The sequence below is a fragment of the Microchirus variegatus genome, assembly GCF_963457635.1.
Source record: "Microchirus variegatus genome assembly, chromosome: 4".
Lineage (NCBI taxonomy): Eukaryota > Metazoa > Chordata > Actinopteri > Pleuronectiformes > Soleidae > Microchirus > Microchirus variegatus.
Window position 1 is genome coordinate 1,537,920 of NC_139805.1, and position 25,415 is coordinate 1,563,334.

At 38.7% G+C, this 25,415-nt stretch overlaps 1 protein-coding gene across 1 annotated transcript; it reads left to right on the top strand.

Moving 5' to 3' along the window:
• Positions 1-1,965: 1,965 nt before the first annotated feature.
• Positions 1,966-23,700, top strand: kiaa1328 (KIAA1328 ortholog; the record flags this gene model as incomplete). The annotated part of the gene is made up of 12 exons (XM_083887726.1): positions 1,966-2,020; positions 4,620-4,655; positions 4,775-5,049; positions 5,143-5,243; positions 6,402-6,517; positions 12,655-12,779; positions 14,312-14,682; positions 14,817-15,035; positions 15,236-15,331; positions 15,437-15,501; positions 15,728-15,824; positions 23,472-23,700. 12 exons carry the CDS (start codon positions 1,966-1,968, stop codon positions 23,698-23,700), a joined length of 1,785 nt encoding a protein of 594 aa, XP_083743852.1.
• Between the last annotated feature and the right edge of the window lie 1,715 nt (positions 23,701-25,415).

A 25,415-nucleotide genomic window follows, 5' to 3' on the forward strand; every position in this document is an offset into this window, starting at 1 on the left:
GAATTGTATTAGCTCATCCCTAGTCAATAGAGGGCAGTAGTTACACAACTCTTTGGGGGGGCCATTTCCTGTGTCCCATGTCCACTTAAAAAAAATAAAATAATAATAATATAAAGTGATGTTAATAATAATAATAGCAAAAGCAGTTTTGATAACAGCAGCTGTGGTTATTATAATTATAGATAAAAACAAAAAAAAGCATCTTTGTGAGCTGTATGTTTAGTTTTCACCTGTTCCCATGACAGCAGGCTCCTCTTCTCTGCGGGCTCCCTCTCTGCGAAACGCACATCGACTACACCTGGCATGTTTTCTGGTACAAAGAATATAACATACAATATAAGTGTTAGTGCTAAAACAGCGAAACAATGACGTTATTCCTTTGGTTTCAGAGTAAATTCCAGAGCGAATTCTCACCGAGTATTCGCGTAATGCCGAGAGTCAGTCGCTCAGCGACACCTTTATACGCTAAGCTCTCCTTTAACGCTTCCATTGTGATGATTGCAGTCACAGCTTGATGTCAAACCGTGTCTGCATCCTCTCATAAATATCAGTGGCAAGAATGCATCAGCTGACGGTCCAATGTTATTCCCATCCGAGTTACGCAAAGACCCGCCCTTACCTTGCTTCTGACTGGCGCACACCGGGACAGAGCCATTACTAACCAATCACAGATAGGATAGGGGCGGATTTTCATGTTCAAACCAATAGAAAAAGGCGTTATTTTGTTGCATATCCAATCAACACTCACATTTCAAGAGAAAGGCTGGGCCATAATTCCTTAGCAGGAATACACAACATACTAGAACATGGGTGTCAAACTCTGGCCCGCGGGCCAAATTTGGCCCGCCGTGTAATTTTATTTGGCCCTTGAGGCAATATCAAATAAATAAATTAGAGCTGGCCCGCCGGTATTATACAGCTGTAACACTGCATTCACCGCTAACACTACAAATCCCATAATGCTCTAATATAAGCGTTGCTTGTTCCATATTCAGTGTTAAAGCAAATCAGTGTAGCAAACTGAGCAATAATTAACGTTTTATTCATGCACTTTCTCTTGCTACTTCAAGGCTTGAATGTTTGATTCATTCTTTATTGTTATTTTATTTTCAAATTTATTATTAGCCTGTGGAAAAAGTTTATTTTGATATTTACCTCAGAAGGCTGCAAATAGAAAAGAGGCATCAAATTTTTATCCATCCATTATCTACCGCTTATCCTGTATTTAGGGTGCATTAAATTTTTATTTAAATTTTATTTGATATGCCATTGATATTTTTTAATTATTATTATTATTATTATTTGAAACTCGATTTGCATGTCACTATAAAGTTATATAAGCCTTGCTTGTTCAATATTCAATGCAAAACTTGTTTGGGTCCCTATTAAAAGGTTAATTTGTTCAACCTTGGCCCGCGGCTTTGTTCAGTTTTAAATTTTGGCCCACTCTGTATTTGAGTTTGACACCCCTGTACTAGAAGAACAAGGTATGCAGAGGAAAATAATTAAAGCCCTTATCGGTTACTTAAAGAATACAAGATTAATGGAAATAATTTAGGTAGATTTATTTGCCTTTTTTTTTTTATTTATTTATCTATTTTTTTTATAAATCAATAAAAATAAAATAAATAAATAAAAAATGTTATTAAAAAAAATAATAATATATATATATGTATATATATATACATATATATATATATGTATATATATATTTTTATTTTTTTATTTATTTTTTTTAAATTTTTATTTATTATTACTGTACTTAGTTATTTATTTATTGAGAATGAGAATGTGAGTCTATCCCATCCAGTCCCTTTACACACTCCTGTACAGTAGGTGGCGGTATACGCAAACAAACGCTGTATCCCGCCATTGATAAGAAAGAAGAAGAAGAAGAAGAAGAAGGATTCCTTAGCAACACGCTTGGCTCAGAGGAAGTGGTGAAGTGGTGGCGGTTGATTCAACATGGCGGCAGGGGCAACAAGGAGTGGAAGTCCGGGTATATTTTGGATGAATGGCGGTATGTTGTTTACTTGTCAGGTATAGTTGTACATATGTCACGAGCGGTGTCACGGTGTCATAAATACTATTTCCGTGCAGTGCTGTTGTTACCGAAAGTGTAAGCTAGTTAGCATAAATAAGTTAACTTTGTGTTATTAACGGGACCTGTTGTTGTAGTTGAGTCCAGTGCTCCACCCTGACAGATAGTTTTTTTTTTTTCCGTAAAAGATTGAGCAGTTTTTTATTTACTGTAGGTCGACAGCGTGCATAAGTTAGCAGGAGGTTTGATATTCGCTGGATATTCGTTTTCGAAAGACATTTTCTCATTCTGATTGCTGTAGTAGTTGCCAACGGTGGACAGCTACTTACTACAGGTGAAATTTTGTTGATATCTGCCATTATTGTGAAACAGTATGAAATTAAATATTTAAAATATTCACCAAAAATATAAATCTAAATATTTCATTTCATACTGTTTCAACATAATGGCAGATATCAACAAAACTACCTGTAGTAAGTAGCTGTCTATCATTGGCAAAATTACAGCAATCAGTATGAGGAAATATATTTTTGGTGATTTTTGGTGAATATTTTAAATAATTTCATACTGTTTCACAATAATGGCAGATATCAACAAAACTTCACCTGTAGTAAGTAGCTGTCCACCGTTGGCAACTACTACAGCAATCAGAATGAGAAAATGTCTTTCGAAAACGAATATCCAGCGAATATCAAACCTCCTGCTAACTTATGCACGCTGTCGACCTACAGTAAATAAAAAACTGCTCAATCTTTTACGGAAAAAAAAAAAAACTATCTGTCAGGGTGGAGCACTGGACTCAACTACAACAACAGGTCACGTTAATAACACAAAGTTAACTTATTTAAACAGTATGAAATTATTTAAAATATTCACCAAAAATCACCAAAAATATATTTCCTCATACTGATTGCTGTAATTTTGCCAATGATAGACAGCTACTTACTACAGGTAGTTTTGTTGATATCTGCCATTATGTTGAAACAGTATGAAATGAAATATTTATATTTATATTTTTGGTGAATATTTTAAATATTTAATTTCATACTGTTTCAACATAATGGCAGATATCAGCAAAACGTCACCAGTAGTAAGTAACTGTCTACCATTGGCAACTACTACAGCAATCAGAATGGGGAAAATGTCTATTTGTTGATTGAGAAAATGTCTTTGGAAAACGAATATCCAGCCAATATCAAACCTCCTGCTAACTTATGCACGATTAACTCGACTTCTCAAAACTCAAATTGTGTACAATGCGCTCATACTAATGTTCTCTTTTCTCAAAATAGATTCCTCCTTACACCAAAACGATGTGCACTGCTATTTTATGCTCATGTCTCACAACGTTTCTGATAAACACTTTTCTAACCAGTACCAAGAAATAATTTCACCTAATGCAAATTGAGAAACACTACAAATCCAATCATTGCTCAGATATAAATAGGAAGCATAATACATAGCATTGATAAGTCACTAGAGGCCTTTTAATCATCTGACCCACAAGTGTTATTCTAATTTAATTTGCACAGGTAAATCCAGAGTTAGACTATTTTGTAACCAGGATGTTGCATTTTGAAGGTCAGCGTAGTGCAACAAATACAATTATCCAGTTTGTGTTTAGACATTTGCATAAATTGAATAATAATTGAGCGAGGCCAATGGAATTGCGCTCAGAGTGTCAGTGTTGTCATGCCATTAATACATGAGAGTCAATTTTTAAGGAATGTGTAAAATGGGAAAAAAAAAATCTGACATTCAAACATGAAGGTCTTCATTAAACAAGGGGAATTTATCCGTTGGGTGACATAGTAGCCAAAAAAATGCACAGCACGTGCATTAACAAACTATCTCTTGGCCTACAACATTTGAAACGGAACACTCAGAATCCTACTTCTTTTTCCTACTTTTCTTTTTTTACATTCTACAATCCTCCTGTTGGTGTGTTGTGCTCAGCTCAGCTTAGCAAGAACTGCATGCATTGCCCATTAGTGCAATGTGCAAGGCACACTACTGGGAGAACACAAGTGAATCAATCCTTGGATGAAATTATATAAATTTGTGGTATTTCATAATCAATCGTATGCCAATTTATTTTTGATATATTACATTTAAAAATAATGATAATAATGATAATAAAAAATCGTAACATATATATAATATAATATATTATATATAATATATATATAAATAATAAATAATAGTGATAAAAGCATGATCAGTGTTTGATCAGTTTGAGTAGAGTAAAGTACATAAGAACTTGAGTTGAAATTCAGTCCAAGTTCTGGAATCGAATACTACATCATCACTGCCTTTTTTTCTTTTTTTTTTACTGAAAACTGCAGAGTAAAATCATTAATTATGGCTATAACATGGCACTCCTGTTAGATCTAATGAATGTTGCTGATCTTAACCCTAACACTAAAGCCTTTTCGGTAGTAGAACGCTGGGTGGCTTCTTGTTTTCCTGGAGTTTCTTGGTAATTCATTTGGAAATAACTGTGACAATGTTTGATCAAATGTATATTAAGTTGACTAAACATCAGTATAAATGTATTGACTTTTTACATTTACATCAGTATCAGATGAGGAGCAGCCCTTGGTGTTTGTTCCTGGTGAGTCTTGGTGACATTGAACAATTTCTTCACATAGTGTGGACAGATTCTATGCAGATTATCTATCGTTTTTTTCCAGATTACCTATCTTTCTTTTGTTTTCCCTCAAACTGTGTAAGGAGTGGATGGAGAGATGATTACTCAGACCTCGGTCAATCTGGCATCAGGCATCACCAGTACATTCAGTAAAGGAGGCACCAAGATGCGAGGTGCAGCCAGGCGTAGCTCCGACTGCAAGAATGAGGCAACACTGAAGAAAGGAGGCAAAAACCAGGGCCACTTACAAAGTCATCGCTCAGGGGTTTATACAAAGGAAAAAGTTTCAGTCAAGAACCAAAGTGCTTCTGAGCGCACTCCTTCCCTGGCGTCTGATACATTTCTACCCCCATCACAGGTAAACTACAATGTTCTCTGTCCTCCACAGTGGTAAGATAAAAATGCAAAAATGTTTCTATTCTCTTATATTTACTGAACATCCTTTGCACAGGTTATTTCTGAGACCAGCAGAATCAGGAGCCAAATCTGTTTGAAGGACCTCTGCTCCGAAGACAAGCGCCGAATTGCAAACCTCATTGAAGAGTTAGCCAGGTAGTTAGCTGTGTCGGATATTCAACCCTGAGATGGTATTTAAGTTTTATATGTAAGATTGCAACTAAAGTTTTCCCTTTATCGATTCATTTCTTAATTGTCTTGGATTAATCAATTAGTTGGTCTATAAATGATCAGTATTTTTGAAACATCAAAATTGATGTCCTCAATAGTGGTAGGAATCACAGCGTACCATGTGATACATGGTTCATGATATAAATAATATCACAATACAACGATTATGTGATAATCAATATGTATTGTAAGACGATCATAAAGCGATTTATCATGATATTAGTATAACTGAAGAAAACTAAACATCTGTGAAAAGTTAATAGTGCAGGATTTCTCTATTTATCCACAACACAGACCAAAGTGCATAATAATTGAATGCAGATGGGGCATCTCCCGTCTCCCTCTTCTTCCGCCAGGTAGCTTCAGTCCAAGTTTCATATATGCATCAGTGCAGTGCCGCCGCGAGACGACATGAAGTACCGATATCCGGGCAAGTGAAACTTGCAAGGACTGTTTACTTTAGAGAGCATACATGTTTTAATTAAAACATCAATATTTGCCCTGGCATATTGATTATCGTATTGCAGGAGGAAGAACAACGACATATTACCGAATCAACATTGTAACTCACCCCTAGTCCTCAAACATATTGTTTTGCCCTCAAACCAAGGACAGTTTCTGCTAATAATAATTTCCTTTGGACTGTAAATTAAGAGGTGCAATGCTACCACAGGAAAACATTTTTTTTCTGTCTGCTATCTTAAGTTGTTCAACACAGCCCAAAGTCCTTCTTCTTCCAATCTTCTCCCAAACCAATCTTCCTTCACCTCATCCCCGTTGACAGAAGGATGATATTCTGTTTTGCTGGTTTCTTTCTAATGGAGGGACAAAGACATGACAGCATACTCTGACAAATCAGCGAAAATACTTTGTTTTTATTTAAGAAAATCAACATTCAAACTGATTAATAATTGATTGGTTGTTGCAGCACAGAACAGTTTCAAGTGACGGCTGATTGATATGATTTATTTTCTTTTTCAATAGCGTTCATCAGTTTCATTCTAATGTTTACCATACTACACACTGTTGACCATCTACTGTATCCATAAAGGCTGATCTTATCCTTATATTCCTGGTCTGCAGAGTGAGTGAGGAGAAGGAGGTGTCAGTGCAGCGCCTGAAAGATAAACAGGAAAACTTTGAACGCAAGATCCAACAGCTGGAGCAGCAGAATGTGGTCATAGCACAGGAGAGAGAGAGTATCCTTTCAAAAATAACATAACAATCTAACAAAAAAACACACCAGTGAATTACAGTGATTGCTGAGGTGATTTCCTGTACTTTTCACATCATCTTTTCAAGAAGAAATTCAAATTCGTTCAAAGTGCTATTGCATATTGTACTGGTTCAAAGTACAAAATGAAATAACACAGTTTTGTGAGTATGCAGGGGTTAAAATGGATTGTTTGAGTAATTTGGTGCATTGATGTAATGTAAACTGTGTTCCACTGTTATTAGGTAATCAGTGATCACTTTACAATTGTAAGGGGTGCAATGGAGAAATGTGGAAAATGATACTGATGATTTTTATATAGCTTGTAATAATTAGATGAGGGAGTAAGATCATTAGATGCATATAGTATTTCTTATGTTGGTTTCCTAACCTACAGTGACCGATATTCTTTATTAATCCAATCCCCATTAGTTGCCACTAAGGTCACAGCTACTGTTCCTGGGGTCCACACACATGAAATACAAGAGTAAAGCAGCAACTTATACTATATAAAACATAAAAAGCATAAGCATGTGTGCTTCTAAAAGTTCATACAACCCAAACCAAAAGATCAACAAAATAACCAGACATAGATGCATACCGTCTTTGTAATTTAATTTACATATAAATGTCAATCAGGTCAGATCAATCAGATTAAGACGTGGAATATCCACAGAGTAGCATGATTATTAGTCACATTTTATGTTCATCTACATGTAACAATTAGATTATAATGTCCTCCCAGAGTTTTCACTGCACTAGATTATGTTCTGTAACATGTAAACAGCACTATTAATGGAATACTGCTATTGAATGTAAACATCATAATCCAAAAGTCAATCAGCATTTTATTGGTTTCCATGTAGGCACGTCTTTGACTGAAATCCACATTTTTTTTCTAGCAGTCAATGAATGTTCCTTTTTGTGTGAGGAAATTCCTCAAGTTTTACTTTAGTGCTTTAATTACTGCTTGAACAATTCCTCAGGACTGTCTACAGGGGGCAGTGTTGTCTTAGTTTAGGCCATAGGCAGAGAAGCTTCAATCTGATAGAAAAGGCAGGGTTGTGGAGGTGATGTATTTGAATGTTTTTGCTGCTGCAGCTGTCTCTTTGCTAGTGCTTTTAGCTTATCTGCTTTCTGTGTACAGAATCGATTTCATGGTCGAAGACATGGTCCAAACCATCTTAATCATCAGCCAAAATGACATTTGGTATCTCCCGAGAAGACTACAGCAGTTTACATGGTATCATATGTTTTTCTGTCCCTCTGTGAAGGACTATTGGCCGTTAACTGCAAAATATTTCTCAGCTCGTCCTTGCAAAATGAGATAAGCAGGATCACCAACTGTGTCTTAATTGTCTAGCATGAGATCAGTTCTGGAGTTATAGTGATAATAATGTTCTGCTCATTCACCCTGAAACCCACCTACTGTCTTCTTTACAATTCCGCTCAGGTCAGAACACATCATGGCCAGCAGTCAATTTAGGTTAAAATAACAGCGAAATATGAAGAGTAATTGACCTGGCTGCTAAATTGCACGATTGGCAACGGCAGCGGGGAAAATTAGGAAGCCACAACTCAATTAAGGGCACTTTGGCTCGGAGACTTGGCATTTACACCAAACTTCCAAACTCCATTAAAAAGGTATTTGAAATGGGGAAAAAAAAGTGTTGGGATCCAAACACCTCAGGGGGGGAGGGGATAGCGTAGTATTTAAAGTGCATGCGAGAGTCATGAAAGCTCTTCTCAGGCAGAAGGGTTGCACACTTCTCTGAAAGGTTAAGGAGACACCAAAGGCAAACACACCGAATGAGTCTTGTCAAAACTAATTCCATTACGCCTCGGCTTATCTTATCTAACCAAGCTGCAGAGTTGTCAGGAATATAAAGACTAAGACTATATACCTTAGCCTCAAGCCTTCGAGGATGAGAGGGGGAGAAAATCACCCTTGATATTTGGGTCGCTGCGCTGACATTTGGAACTGACTGGTGTACAGGAGTGAAAATCGAGTCATATAAAGGCAGGGTAGCTTTTGTACTTAAAGGTATGTTGGCATGGGCAGAAGTCAAGGTAGTGTTTGTAACACAGGGCACTGTTCCACTTGCTATATTCACAGCGAGTCACAACAGATGCTTCAGCTTATGCAGTTTGTTGAGTTGAAATAATTGGAGGAAATCCCAGAGTGACTGATAGATAGAGGACTAAAAAAATCCATCAAGCCTTGTTCTACCACAAATAATATCTCAATATTTGTAGGCTATATCCCAATATATATATATATATATCACCTGGTTTGTATCTCGTATTTTCTGTGTTATGGATAATGAAATTGCTTCTAAATATGGTAAAATTTTGCTATAACACAAATAATTTGGCTTAACACAAAATATATTAAGTAAATTTTATATATATATGACTGTAGGAGGAAACCCATGGACACATGGGGAGAACACGCAGACTCCACACAGAAGCCCTCGTTTAAACCAGGCTTGTGAATAATTGCAATTGAAAAATGTTGTGATTGTGGATTGCCAGAGTAAAATCAATTTTCAGTTACATTTTTGGGAGGATGACATTTATGGTACGGAAATATGATTCCATCAAGTGTACTTTTTATTTTAAGCATACATCAGAATATTGGTTCTGGAGATTACTTTTTTTAAATTTTATGTTGGCAGATAAAGCCCCTGATACTCCTCATTTGTAAATCTGTGTGTGTGTGTGTCAAGTATCTTACCTTTTTCTTGGAGTGATTAATGTGGTGAAAGATGTGTTCTGTTTGAGGTGTGTTCCATTTATTAGAAGCGTAAAAAAATCGAACTGAATTTTTGTTTCGTTCCATAAAATCATACATTCGATAGATAAATCATATGAGGAAGCTTTTGAAGAAAACGAAAAGAAACTCAAATTGAATTGAGCTGGTGTTGGCAAAACCTTTTTACGGTGTAGTGTGGTGGTTTTTGCTTTTTGGAATATGTCAACTCACAGCGGACATATTTCATACACCAAACCATTTGTGCAGATGTGGCATGTAATGTCAAATGTAGTTTGTTCCTGCCTCAAGTTGCATTTTAGTTATGGTCATAACAATGAAGATGGCCGAAAATGACTTTGAATAATATATAATATAATATATTAAAGTGGACCTAGACCGGAAGTTCCATTTAACGCTGTTTTTTAGTGTGTATCTGCGTCATTACCTTGTTTTTACGAAGCCCGGAAGTTTTGAAACAAACAGTTCAGCCATTGCTGAGAACGCTGTGTTTTATTGTAATCTCTGGCTCAGCGAGATCTCTAAAAAAAAACCCGGTCCGGTTACGTAAACATCGGTTCTCCCGAACAGCAGATTCTCCTGCTCCGGGCACTAGTCTGGATACATCCGGTTGCGTACATTGAACCGCAGAAGAAGAATAATGTCCGTTGTGGAGGTGTTTCACGAGCGACAGTGTCTTCTGACTCTGGGTCTGACTCCGGGTCAAAGTCATAAAAGAGACTGCGGCGGGGAGTCGTGAAGAAGCTATTTTTAAACACTGTTAAAACAATGTTTTGATAATGAGTAGCAGTGCATCCACCGTTCCAGAGGGGGGAGCTGCGCTTCTGAGAGCGGGTGTGTTTATTATGTCACTTCCGGGTACTGGCCAATCACAAGACAATTGGGAAGGCTCTACGCTGGCTGGCCAATCACAACACACTCTGTCTTCTGGGTGTGAGATTTATGTCTGAAATATCGCGGCTCAGGACATCGTTGGAAAAGACAGATTTCTATCGGCTCGTTTACAGCAACTAGGAGGTTTTTGACCATAAAAACAAGTTAATGTATGTAAGTAGACCTCCATAACTAACATATATGTGCAACAGGACCACTCTATGTGAGCCTTAACCTTTGGAATTCTTAAACCATGTTCAATATAATTGTTTGCTGACACGTTGAGTTATGTATTAGTTTATTTTATGACTTGAAATTGTGTATCTCCTCCAGATTCATCGGAATTGAAGCAGTTAAGTAAACTGTCTTCCTCTATTAATTCCCTGTCATTGCTTCCTTACACACACATTCATTCACATCAGTCTCCTTCCCCTGTTCCCCTCACACTCCTGCTTAGGCTCAATCTGTTTGGCACGGTGTGCTAAGACGGCCTTTAAAATATTCCCCCCTCCTGTGCAAATTTGTTCCACCTTGAAGTGGATTTCATTATTTCATTTGAGCCTCAGTCTGACAGGGGAGTGAATCATTTTGACAGGCCCCATCTGAAGCCTCTTCAACCCAAGCCCTTGATTCTGAGTATTTTTGGAGCAGAGGGGAGGAGTAACTCATTGTTGGCACTTTGCTGCTCCGATGTAAAGTAGGGTCTTGCAGAGGGCTTGGCCCCATTGGCTGACATCCAAGGCTGTGGAGCGAGCATGTTTGGTGTAATGACGAGCAGGGAGGTGGAATCTTATCAGTGTTCTTCCACTTGTTTCAGATTACCTAGTGTTTGTCGTTCACGGGAAATGTCAACACATTAACACGCATTAATTTTATTTATGGTATGCTGGCTGCTTTTTTTTTTTTTTTTTCTAACTATAGACTTAATTTGTGCAATTCAGTTTGTTCCTTGTGTACTTTTTTTTATTTATATCAGCATACTGTGCAGTAATATACATTTTTGTCTTGTGGAAAAAGTATTTTATTGATATGAGAAATTGCATGGAAATGATGTTTTTATGTGAATCTGGCACAGTGTGAGCTGGTATGCAATTTGTGGCTCCACGCAACTCTCTATCTTGATTGAGATGAGGTGTAGCTGTATAAACATATTCAGTAGCTCCTCTTCAAGACCCTTATTCGTGCTGCATAAATAGACTTCCCAGTGCTGGTTTACATGATGTGATGTCCTTGTGATGTCCTTAAGCTTTCCATATAGAACTACTTCCACGGACATTATCAGTGCAGCGGCAGGGGAGCCTTAGTTAGATGGAGGGTTCAATCAGAGTGTTTTCTCACATTCAGCCAGTGTTTATGAAAGCTGCTGCATTGCATCCCGTCGGCTGTCTAGTCCTCAATTCAAAGCCGTCCCTTCTTTCTTCTCCTTCCCCCGTTTCATTTCCACAGCTCGATTGAAGTCTCCTAACAACCAAAGTGTTTTCTTATGGAGTGTTCTGCCAACTGTTCCTTCAATAAGACTCTACTTTGAACTTTGATTTTCTCTTTAAAATGGGTTTTTCTTTCCAAACGGATGCTGGGAAACTCATCAGCTTGGGGAGCAGGGCCACCACCATCATAAAAAGATATGGCCTGGAGGAACACACTTTATGGTCAGCTTGGGTGGGAGTGTGCATGTACTACTTGCTTTATTTTAGTGTTTTTGTGTGGGCTGTTGCTCAGTGCAGGTGGAGGGAAGTTGTGCTCACGCGTCTTGTTTTGTTAGTGTGTGTTCTACAAAGTTAGTTAGACTGAGGAGGATTATTGAATGTGTGTGTGTGTGTGTGTGTATGTGTGTAGTCTCTCCACTCTCATGCTCATTATCTTTGTATGTGCTGGTGTGGTGCTGCCACTGTCATTAGTGGGCTCCTGAGGCGCAGCAGTAGTTCCGCTCCAGATTAGTTTTCTTGTGTCTGCCAGCTCTGGCTGGCAGATAGCCTGGCACGGCACTGTCCAGCTCAGCTCAGCACAGCTTGGCCCGACCCAGATGGTGAATGCTCTGTGCCACAACAACAACTTTGATTTTGCTGGCCTCTTCTTCTTCTATTTTCAACTTTGTTGTCCTCTATACTTTTGTGGTCCAATTTGTAATTGGTTGCAGAAATAAGGCATTAATTCACATTATGAAGTTAAGCCCACCATTTGTCTTTTGTACTATTTAAATTGCATGAGATTAATTTACTAATTTAGTCTCATTCCCTGTTAAGTCACACTGTGATTTCCCTTTTAGAAAACATTTAAGTCTGACGGTTCTCTTTTTTTTTTTAATAATATCATTATTTTCTGTTTTGTCAAAATATGTAAGCTGCCATTTCTTAAAGCCACACTGTCTTTCAAAGTCTACCTTTTTTCGGCTAAATCAATATTTTATGCTAAAGTTTCAATTGTTTTATGTTTAATATTGTATGGCTTTGTTAGTTTCTTAACTCTTGGTAATTCAGGCCTGCAGCAGCAGTACAGGGAGTGCCAGGAGCTGCTTGGACTTTACCAAAAATACCTTTCTCAGCAACAGTCGAAACTCAACGAGTCAATTGCCCAGCTCAGCCAGGTGCCAGCCTACAACAAGGTACTGTATGAGTGAGTGACACAGTACGTCATAGGTTGTAGCAAGTGCAACATTTTAGTTCTTTCATCAGACAATCGGGTGCAAAAACCTGCCAGTACATTGTTCCCTGGCCAACTGTTGTAAAAATGCATAGCTTATATAACTATACAAGTCTGCTTTAGTCATGATTAGATCCATCTTCAGTCAGTGTAATGAAAACTCAGGGTGAAGGTGACACTCTGAATGTGAAGATGCCTCCCTGGCTTCAGCCTCTGTGAGAATAGATGCCTTTGCCAACCCCATCGTGCCGCGGCGGCTCTGAGTAATGTGTGTTTCCCTGCTCTCTGACCCCCAGCAAATTAGTCACGGTCTCTTCGCCAGTCAACTATGAGATGGGCTTTCCTCTATGTTTATCTCATAATGCGGCTGACTGTGGTTTACCTGCCATATGCGCTCAGTTGAAATGGCCCTCTTAAGCATGTGGTCAGTGTCTGGTTCAGAGTTTTGCAGGGTTGAATTGCATTTATGCTGATACTTTACCCTATAACGTGTGTCTATAAGCTGTGTAGTGAAAGCAGCACTTTAGCAGAGCAGCGGCAGCTTGAGCTCTGTGATACTGTCCGACATTTGCTTGTATAGTTTTTATGTAGGTCCTCTCTGCTCTTCATAGACTGCTGCCTTAGACAAAGTTCTCGTGTCTTAAAGGAAAACACTATTTTTTAACGAGCATTGAACTTATTCAATTAGATTTTGCAACAGATAGGGCTGCAACAACTAATCTATTACAAAATTAATTGTCTATTTTGATAATTTTCAGCTACTTAAATGTGAATTCTGTTTTGTTTCTTTGCTCATTATTTATAGAAAAGCAAGACATTTAAAAACATCATATTTTTTTGTGTTTACGGAACACAGATCACAGATATGTCACACTTACTGGACCAAACGTTGAATCAATTATCAAGAAAATAATCAACAGATTGATAAATGAATTGTTAGTTGTAGCCCTAGCAACAGCAACTGAGACAGTATCCTGCTTCAACCACACGAAGAGAGAGTGAGAGCAGCAATGGTCGAGAGACTTGTATGCTGAATGCAGAGAATGAGTGAATCTCTCATATTTCAAAAGTTTAGTACTGTGATTCATTCAGAATGAATGACTGAATTATGGTCCCAAGGCTGGATTATTACTGCATCCATCAGATGCAGTACTGTTGTGAATGTCACTTGTGTGCATTTGGCAGCACTGGAAGCCCAATGTGCAATCAATGAAGATTTAAAAATGGAGGAAAATTTACTTGAAACCTTGCTTCGAGTCATAGTAAAACACATTAAGTGCAAGTGATGTGTGAACAGCTCTTGTAAGCACATGGGAAAAGCTTTTACTGCACATGGCAGTAAAATGAGGAAATTAGGTGACTTCTCACTCAGTACTGGTAACATTTTGCGATGTAGCCCAGCACAACATTTTTGGTCAAAATACTTCATACATTTTTCAGAGGCTTCCTCAATTGGCCAAAATGCATTTGTTGTCCTCTTTGTTCCCGGTCCAGGTGCTCAGTCATGATGAGGCTCACAGCAGTACATCTACCACCAGAGCTAATGGCTCACTCTTTGATGGCTCATACCTCTGCTTTGCTGCTAACCGAGCCCAACAGCCTCAAGTGCACAGAAATAAAGCAGCGCAGACGTGGCACAACCCTGCCTCTCTTTCCTGTGCTGGTGAGATCAGTCCAAGTGATGGGCCCATCAAACAGCACAGGCTTCACAGAAAGGAGTACAGGGAATCACACTTGGAGTCATGCTACAGTTGTGAACCCTGCCAAAGCAGTTGCTCTGGAACTCAGCAGCAGAGAAGTCACGGTAGCTCTCGTCAAGTGAATGGCCAACATGACACCACCCCAAAACCACTTGATTCTGAAAGGTGCAGTAGCTCCGTGAAGTCATTTTCATTCCACAGTAATACATTTACAGCACTTTGACTCAAAATCTACACTTTTATAAACAAAAATAATGTCGTGATATTATGCAAAAATTGCATACATCTTTTCCTCACAGGCTTCAGAGTGGGATTGCTATGGACTCGGTGGCCAAAGAAGCTTTGACCAGTCCTCTGCTCGGTCAAGAGGACTGGGAGGAAAAGCGGCATCAGCTGCTGATGCAAAAGATGCAGCTGGAGATGGAGAGAGAGAGGCTGCAGGCCCGGCTGGAGGAGCAGGAGGAGAGGCTCAACAGACAGAATCAGCAGCTCTGCCAGTCACGTCTGGAATACAGCAGGTGGAATAGAAATGCCAAAGGGAAAAGAAGTGTATTTGGTAGCTAACACTGGTAGCTAACATACGATTATAATAAGTTCTAGTAATAGTTCATTAGATATGATAGTTACTTCTCAGTCCCCTTCTTCTGTTTCCTTGTGTCCTTATAGACTGTTAGAACCTGGCCTTTTTTAAAATGTTGACCTTTCACATTTGTCTTAGGTTTCAAACAGCTACTCAAGCTGAGCTCAGCAGCTCAAAAACTAGGACTGGAGATGCACAGCTAGAGAACCCCCCCTGCCAAGATTTACCCTCCAGGTAAACCAAGACGACGGGAAGATAGACAAACTTTTGGACACACACATACACACATCATATGAGCACATGAAATCCAACTTAATATGTCATGTCTGTGGTCTACAGTGTGCCTGGAGAAGCAGAGGAACAACTTGTATCTGCTCCTTTAAACAAAAGTCTGCAGACATGTGGTGGGCTTTTATCTTGTGTACACATTTTATCAAAAATATGTGGTCAATAGTCTAAGCACACAGAGAGCAGTGATGTTCACAGAGAACATTCCATCTGTTGAGGATTTCAAATAATATTTATCAAATAAAATTCAAATATTTAGTGTTTATTCTAGTACTTTCATATCCATGTAAAACTTTGCTCACTGCCTTTGCTTTTAATAAAACATGTGTCTTATAATTTCAGAGGAGCCGTCAGAGCCGCTTAGAAGGGACATGGCCACGTCTCCCCCGAGCCAGAGTAAGCCCAAATCGGTATCTGTGACGAAGACCCCAGAGGCCAGGTAACGTGTTATGTTTCTGTAAATTGCGCAGGCGCAACAGACCAAAACAAACCAAAACATGCTGTAACTTTGTTGGCAATTAAGCCACTATTTCAATTTAACATATTTCTACAACCGCAGATGTCATGTCACACTTAATACAATGCATTTCTTACATAATGTACCTCTAAATGTAGAGTTTGCATGTTGGCGGTTTATCTTGGTTTTCAGTTGCTGCTGTGTTGGAGGCGAAATGATACATTTTTTTTAGTCTAGCTAACTTTCTGATCTGTGAGGAGCTAAGCTTTTTACTGGCCTAGCTATAGCGCTGCGGCCAGCCTGTCGGGAGACATGCTGCGTTCCATTAGTCGGCCTAGCAGGGACCGTGCAGCAGGTGTAATTGAACAGACTTTTGGATGCACACACGCAGCCCTCCCTTCTCCCTCTGCCACAGTAATGAGACAGGGAAAAAAAAGCAAAAGCGAGCGAGAGATGCTTAAAGTGTGTTTGAGGGTGAGAGAATTGGATAAAGTGAGAAATGGGAAGTGGGGAAAGTTTGAACAGGTAGAGATAGATAGGAAATGGAAATGGTGAGAAAGGTATAAGAAGGGAGGGCAGTTGTGAAGACAGGAATGTATCACTGAGCAAAAGCACTTTGATTTATTTTTTTCTTACTCCATTAACACAGAATGGTAATTAAACATGCCTGCACATTCCTGTCTCTGTGTGAGAACCTGTTGTAGCTGTGAGACTGAAAACAACCAAAACAACAACAAAAAAAACAGATGCCAAGAAGCAATTTCTAACCGAACAAAAAAAAAATATTCCTGAAGTTGATGCATAATGTCAAGTTTCTCTCTCTTTTTTAAAAAGAAAAAATTAGTTGCTGATAAAAGATTTGGGAACTGTTGAGAATAAATCTTCAAAACAGCTTAAACTTTACAACTTATGATGAGTAACTCTTAAACAGAGCAGATGCCTATAAATTCCTGCTGAAGGCCCTGGGTATCAGTTCTTATTGCCATCCACACCTCCAAAACACATTAAAACCATGTTTTTGTGGCAAATTTCCCTGTGTACCTCAGGTAGTTGTAACCCATTGATTAGGTTTACACCAATCAGCCACAACATTGTAGTTTGCACTATACTACTTTAATGTTTGTGTTCTGTGTTGTGTCTCCTGTATGTTCAGTTAGTCTGTAACTTTGTGTTTTGCTGCTGCCTACCTGGAACATGTCTCTCTTGTAAATGAGACCCTGGGTCTCGATGAAATTTTACCTGTATAAATAAAGGTTAATAATAATAATAATAATAATAATAATAAAAACATTAAAACCGACAACTAATCTTACTCAGAGACATTTCTAACTTGCACAAGATATTAAGATATGTAAGTAAAAAAAAAAAAAAACCCATTATTAATGGTTCAGAATGAGCTCTTTAAAAACAGGCCACAGATATTTACTAATAAGTCACATTATAGCCAGATAGTGGTAGGGGCAGGCAAGATATATTGCCTGAAATAATACCATGGTTGTTGTTTTTAAGATGTGCAAATTGATATAAATCACACTTTTGCTGAATGTGCGCAGCATAATGGTAAATGGTCTGTATTTACATAGCACTTTTCTAGTCTTGATAACCACTCAAAGTTGCTTTACACTACAGTTTTACCATTCATCCATTCCCTCGCACTTTCATATAGCGCAGCTATGTGCAACGCATTTTTATCACTCGTCTTTCATACCCATTCACACGCTGCTGTCACAGTCGTCAGGAGCAACATGGGGTTAAGTGTCTTGACCGTGCTCATGTCACATGGCCATTAGTTGCCCTAGTCCTTAGCTGCACAGCGTTATGCTAATAAGAAGAAAACATGAAGACTTTCTACACTGTAGCTCAATTAGTCTTTGAATTTGACTTGAATGCTAGCGTTTTGGAATGATAACGACCGATTATCGAGATTGCCAAAATCCTCAAAAATATTGAGACATTAAAAACATCACTACTGGTTTTAAAATTGGTGCTGGTCTGAGTCTTTCGCTTATGCTGCGTTTCCGTCATTACAGTATCGGTTTGAATGGTAAAACCCTGGGTCAGGCTTGTGTTTTGACTGAGAACAGTTCCTTTACTTGGTAGACAGACAGAGCGTTGGCTGTGCCCGATGACTATATTAGCGAGATGCGTAGCGTGACGTGGTGCGACACAGAGAGCAATGACACAACAGACAAAAACATAACAATCAGCTGAGCCAGTCTAGCTCCACCTGGACCATACCGTGCCATTTTAGAGGGAAGGGTAGGGGCTGTTCCTAACACATCGAAACGCATACCGTACTGTACCAAACTGAACCGTTCAACTCGATGCAAACACAGCTTTAGTTAGCAGTTATTATTAGTAAATTTTAGTAAGTTTAGCCCCTTTTACTCAGCCTGTACTGTGTAGGAAATGTTGCCTGGCTGTCCTGTATAAAGGGCCAATTCCAATTCCTTTCTTAACCCTCAAGCTCAACCATTATCTTAACTGGCCCTCAAAACGTTATTTTGTCACTTAGAAATGGGACACCCCTTAAATGCAGATACATCTTCAGACTGTGGGGGGCAGAAGAACGCGAAAGCTGTGTCCAGTCTGTCAACTCCAAAAAAGAAGAAGAAGAACGCATTTACGTCACGATTATTTATTTATTATTTTATTTCAGTCAAGTTATTAGGTTGTCAGTTAGTTATAAGATGATACTCATACAAATACCACAACCACGGACATATTCAGCTGACAGTTACCACACACCACGACTTATTGAAAAGTAAACCATAGCAAACGATCGCTTGTCCGCACCGGCCGGCTATTGACAAAAGATCGTAAAATAAAAAATAAATGTTGTGTAACAATGACGAAAGTAATCCATAATATGGGCCTAAACTAAGGGTGAATTCCAATTCCTTGCTTAACCCTCAATCTTAACCCTCAATCTCAAAAATGCTCTCCCTCTAGTGCAAGTGCTGTCCTGATTCTCAGAAAAATTAAGTTGAGGGTCGAGTTTAAGGGCTGTATCGCCCTCAATATTGAGATTTTCCAAGACCACCCTTGGGAGCAAGGGCTACCCAGAATGCATTGCGTGTTTTCACATGAGAAAGATGGCGTCGAAAGCAGCGAAACGAGTGCCATACAAATTAAGTATTTTCTTTGTTAATAGAGATATAAAAATGATCTTAGTTTAGGCCCATATTATGGATTACTGACGTCATTGTTGCGCAACATTTATTTTTATTTTACGATCGTTTGTCAATAGCCGGCCGGTGGACAAGCGATCGTTTGCTATCGTTCGCTATCCTTAACCCTTCAATAAGTCGTGGTGTGTGGTAACTGTCAGCTGAATATGTCCGTGGTTGTGGTATTTGTATGAGTATCATCGTATAACTAACTGACAACCTAATAACTTGACTGAAATAAAATAATAAATAAATAACCCTGACGTAAATGTGTTCTTCCTCTCCTTCTTTTTTGGAGTTGACAGACTGGACGCAGCTTTCGCGTTATTCTGCCCCCTGCAGTCTGAAGACGTATCTGCATTTAAGGGGTGTCCCATTTCTAAGTGACAAAATAACCCTCAACACTTGGTTTTGAGGGCCAGTTAAGATTAAGGGTTGAGCTTGAGGGTTAAGATAGGAATTGGAATTGGCCCTAAGATAATACAATGGTTTTCATCATTTTTATATCTCTATTAACAAAGAAAATACTTAATTTGTATCGCACTCCCTTCGCTGCTTTCGACGCCATCTTTCTCATGTGAAAACACGCAATGCATTCTGGGTAGCCCTTGCTTCCAAGGGTGGTGTCGGAAAATCTCAATATTGAGGGCGATACAGCCCTTAAACTTGGCCCTCAACTTAATTTTTCTGAGAATCAGGACAGCACTTGCACTAGAGGGAGCACATTTTTGAGATTGAGAGTTAAGCAAGGAATTGGAATTCACAGAATGTTCCCTTTAATTTGTTTAGAAAAATGATATTTATCTTTTTGCTTTCAGTCTCATCAAAAACTACATGCTATTAAATTAAAATAAACAATGCAACCTAGAATCAACAGTGCACAAAAACTAACCTGGTAAACTAGATGAAATGAGTCAGTGTTGGTCTGGGCATGTTAGCGGAAACCTTCATTTCACTTCCCAGCAGCATGAACCCCCATGTGTCTTGTCTAATCTCAACCAATTCAGCCTCGATATTGAAATTGCAAACAGAAGCTGGGGTTAACATTTAGTGAACCTCCTTAATCCTTTCATGAATCCTGTGGTAGTTATTAATGAGACAGTTCTAGTGCACCACCACCCATCACCTCTCCAACCCTCCTGCCACTGCCCGCCTGCTATTGATTGGTTGGGAAATTGTCATGCGACATAGACGCAACGGCCATTATAGGTTTTTTTATCTTACTGTTTGGGCAGCAAATGGAAGAGGGGCGCTGGGCCGAGACGGCTATCTTTAATGAAAGAGAGGAGCCAAATATGCTGTGAAAGTTTTTGAGTGGTAAGAAGGTGGTGGTTTATGTGGCCTCGCCGAGCGAGAAAATGAGATGTACTGTTCTGGTGCACAGGGAGAAACCACTTAAAAAGTTTTGAAAGGCTGGATGAGTAGTTGCGATGTGTCTTCTTTTTTTAACATATATTATTTGACATCTGTCAAATTAAACTTTTTTTTTTTACAGATAGGGTTTCTTAGCACATTATTCATGGGGGACAGAAGATTTAAGAACACTACTTGTTTCACAGATATTTTTTTCTATGGCCCATAGCATGACAATATGTGATTCTGACAATTCTGACTGCAACAATTACTCCATTAATTGATTACTAAATGAATCATCATCTACTTTGAAGCTTTCTGATCTTTCAGCTTATTAAATGTGAGTATTTTGCATTTTTTTGCCCCATATAACAAAGAAATCATGAAAACCAAAATTATTTTGGTTTGTGAAAAAAGACAAGACATTTGAGAACATCATCCTTTCAAGGTTTGGGAGACACTGATCAATATTGTCTGACATTTCATGGACCAAACAGGTAATTGTTTAATCGAAAATAAACATTGACAGATTGATCAATAGCTTCACCTAAATAAATATTTATTCACCCACGCTGTCTGGGCACCGATCTGCATTTTGTGTCGGCACTTATATATTTTCAATAATATATAAAGAACCCACGATAAAACTTTATTAAATTAACTGTGTAATGAAAGTAAAAGATTCTGTGAGAATCAAATTAGGCCAATTATTAAAAGGTGGAAAAATTGGACTGATTAATCCGTCTCCCTCTATTTAAGTCTACTGTAGCAACATCAGAATCTGCTGCTGTTGTTTATGGTTTGTCATTGGCATTCTCTCTAGCCTTTGTGCAAAGCCTCCGTGCCACGTCCCCCTCCACCATTCCTGCCCAAACTGTAACCCAACCCTCCGCCACTCCCCTCGTTATAGATTGTGACCGCCTGGTAAGTGATGCATTATTCATTACCAACATGTCGTTTGTTGATGGATGGCTGTTTGAGAGCCCTGTCCGTTAAATAAATCAACAAATAAAAATGCAAATTCTCACATTTGGAAATAAGGAACCCAGCCAAAATCCCTCCTCCACATTCTCTCTCTGCCCGTCTCTGTATCCACAAAGCTGCACTCGCTCACTGTCTCTCACAGGCAGACGCATACACATGCTCTCTCTCTCTCTCTCTCTCTCTCTCTCTCTCTCCCTCCCTCCCTCCTTTGCATTTGACAGGCAGGAGACCAAATGAGGAAGACAGATTTACTTACTGGAGCTTCAGCTTCTCTCCTCCCCCCCCCCCATCACTTATCATTTCTCAGCTAACTTTCGCCTTATTCACTTTTTCCTCCCTCTTACAGGAACATATGCATACATTATGTCAATATTGCTAAAGCAGAATATAGCATTTTAATGCCTTTCTTTGTGCCGCGTGCCTGCACATCGACGTGTAAGCATTGACATATCAAGGTGTGCCTGATTGGAAGTTGCACTCGTATGTCTTCTCGCTGACCACCCACATGCATATCAACAAGTACATGCCAAATATCCCTTCACCTGAGAGAGCCGCGCCATGCAAATCGATGCAGCTTTAAACGAGCAGAGAATTATGTTAGCAACATCAGTGGAGCGTGCTTTAAAGAATTTTTTTGTTTTGTATCTGGAATGGCCGTTGCCGACTGTGTATACACTGAATAATTTATCAAGCCAGCCAGACTGAGGGATTGAATCTCTATTAGCTTAATCTCCCCCGTTTTGGTTTATTTATTCCACTGCACATTCCCTCATTTCTATTCCAGGGGAGAACGCACCATGGCTTGCTCCCCATGTAAAAAACATGGGGAGCAAGCCTGGTTCAGCATGTAAAAAAACATGGGGTGCAAGACATGTTTTTTCCTCTTGCACCTGCAATAAAGTGCTTTTCTGCCGGGATGCCCCAGCTGTTTTGACTTGTTAAGGCTGCTTGTTAGTTAGCTAGGTTCTGTAGGTAGCGACACATGTTTTGTTAACGTGAATGACACGTTTGAGAAGAAGTGTTGGTCTCCAAGCATGTCTGTTGTTAGCCACTTGCTTTCACCTGCTCTGCTTAATCCATATGGCCAGTACTGTAACTGGTGCAGAAATGATCTAAAGCGATGTATGGCTTATTAGGCTGTTGCAACAATCTCAAAAATGAAATACTGCGGTAAAAATAAGACCATCACACATGTACCTTGGATTGAGTCTGTTTCAGACAGAAACAGGTGCAGGTGTCCCTTTAAGAGCACCAGTGCCTGATGTGCTGCAACAAAATATTCACTTCCTGGTAGTGAAAATATTCACCAGGAAGTGAATATTAGTGGCGCTAGCTACCCCAAGTTCTCTGCATTCCAGTTGAGAAGTCACGGAAAAAAAAGTTAAACATTCTGACTACAAATGGAACGTACCATAAGTGTCTTACAGGGACAAATTGGCAGACAGACTGGTGGAGCTGGAGATTAAACCTATAACCTTCCTGGTGAAAGATGACCCACTCTCCCACTGAGCCAAATTACACAATAAAACAGAACCTAAACCTCTGGTTTCTATTTTACAAACGGTGTCTGCTCCAATTCAACACTGCAAAGTGTTTGAGTATTTGCTTGATTATAAAAAGTTGATCAGTTACTGTTAACAAAACAAATGTTTTGTTTCTTTTTGACATCAATAATTGCATTTTTAAAAGCAAGTCTTTCTCCTCCAATGACCCTTACCCAAGTACTTAGTGGACATCATGTGTGTTAGCAGAAGTGACAACATTTAAGAGATTTATTGAATGCATCTTGAAGCTGTTCCTCTAAGCTCAACATGCTGTAGATCTCACGGGATAGATATTTGGGAGGGCAAGAGTGAAAATTAATTACTGCCCTTTAATAATTGAACATTGGTTACAAACTGTTGTGTCCGTGGTCTCCCGTGTTTTTAAAATCAAGTCAGATTTAAAAATCCTCTAGTGTGGGGCAGGCATAACACAAGCTCCCATGCACTGGAGCTTAGAATATTTGACCTTTCATACCATTGAATATTGAAACAGTATTGTTTTCTAAAATTCTCATTCCTTGTAAAAAGAAAATTAATCAAGCAGCATAAACTAAAAAAGTTTTTATTTGAACTTCCAGGTTGGACTTTTCTCTTGTTGAGTTACTGGATATCATTAGTCCCGTTCCTGCTCCAGGGTCAAGTAGGTCGTTGAATCATCACACCAAATCGACACAACGTAGGCCGGCCCTTGTTACCCCCAAACCAGTGTCCAGAACCCTGCTTACCTCTGCAAGACCTCATCCTCAGAATATCAAGCAGGACCTGGAGGAAAGCCAAATATTGGAGGATATTTTCTTTATTTGCTGACAAATAAAATAAGTGACTGGATTTTTGTTTCCAGCTTTTAATTAAATTTTTCCTTTTTTTGTCTGTTTGATTTAAAAAAATTTTTTTTTTTTTTTTTTTAATTGTGATTTTCTATTTGGATTCTGAATCAGAATGCTGTTATGTTTTTTTTTTTTTTTTTTTTTTTGTAAAAATAAACAATTATTTATTTTGAATTGGTTTTGTGTCCCTTGCTGAGAAAGATTGTCTTCAATCCTTGACAGAATAAATGATAACTGATTCTCATTGGACTAAAATGTAATTTAGCCTACATAACATGTAACCTCTAGCATGCCATCACTTGCCTGTGTTCCTACTGTGACAGGCTTGGGGAAATAAATCGACATCAAAATGGGGACATAAATGTAATGAAATAAGTTGCGTACAGTAATTATGACAAGACACAGGGCACTTTATTCTAGACTGTGCTTTATTATTGGGCTAAGCTGAGACGCATCATTCATTTAAAATTACAAAAAAAGAGTCCAGGGGACCAGAGAATGGTGCAGTCTGGAGAGTCGGGGGCAGGATCCTAAAGCGCACTGTCCAATCAGAAGCTTAGCTCATCGGGACCCTGGCAAAGCTTAATAAGCAACATTCATTTGCCCACCCTCCGGATGTGCTGAATTTGGGAAACAGATTTCCAGAATACTTTGAAAATCATATGGAGTAAAAATGTGATTCTATAGCAACACTACTTTACTGCTTTAGAAATAAAAAAAACAAAACAAAAGAAAAACAGTCGCAGCAGCACTGAAAAGTAAAACAAAAATAGTAGTAGCTCTTTTTTTTCTTCCTTTTTTGATGACATAGTGCAGGTTCATTGAATCTTGCTCTTGGTAGAACACATCAGTTGAACAAGATCGAGCTCTGTCAAACCATACAAAGCAAAGATTGTGAAATAAGAATTGAGCTTTAAGTTAAAGTTTGATTAAAAATAAAAAAAAAAGGTCTGCAATTTATCAGAGAATTACAGTGATGTAGAGGCATATGATTTGAATATGTATTTGACTGAGGAGTTGGTTTCATGAGGTGCGTTCAACTCTGCATTATTTTGTTAAAACGGTTCCGTTTGGAGGCAAATTCTACCCAAAGAACCTCAAGTCAGCAGCTTTTCAACAATCTTGACAAAGCCAACTTTTTTTTTTGAATAATAATACAAATGTACATAAGGCTTAAGTATTGCACTGCATTGTTTTGAATTGTTAATCGGCATCAGAAAAAAAGTCAAGTCAGTCTTTGAAGTTCTTGGAATCGGAATTCGCAAAACACTTAATGTGGTCATTATGCCATGTAGTGACACTACGAAACAGATCAGGTGAAATAAAAGAGCTCAGATCTTGAGTCAAACAGCACAATTATCCGGATGCGTTGGAACAACATAAATAAATAAATAATCACACAAATAAATTAGGACACGTAAATAAACCGTTAAAATCTGTCTTTGACATCACTTGGTCAATAGGAGCCTTTTTCTCCGTTATCAAAGAAGTGCTGAAGGCATGGTCCTGCACACAGGAACAATGATCATCTGTGGACCACAACAGTGGCCCATGCATGTTTTATAAAAAACTATTTGGTCACGTACCAACTCATAAAAAAATAATGCCATGAAAGCATGCATATCATCTCAGACATGACTTATAAATAAATATCTTAACAAATAGATAAATGACTAGAACCCATCGATGTATTTT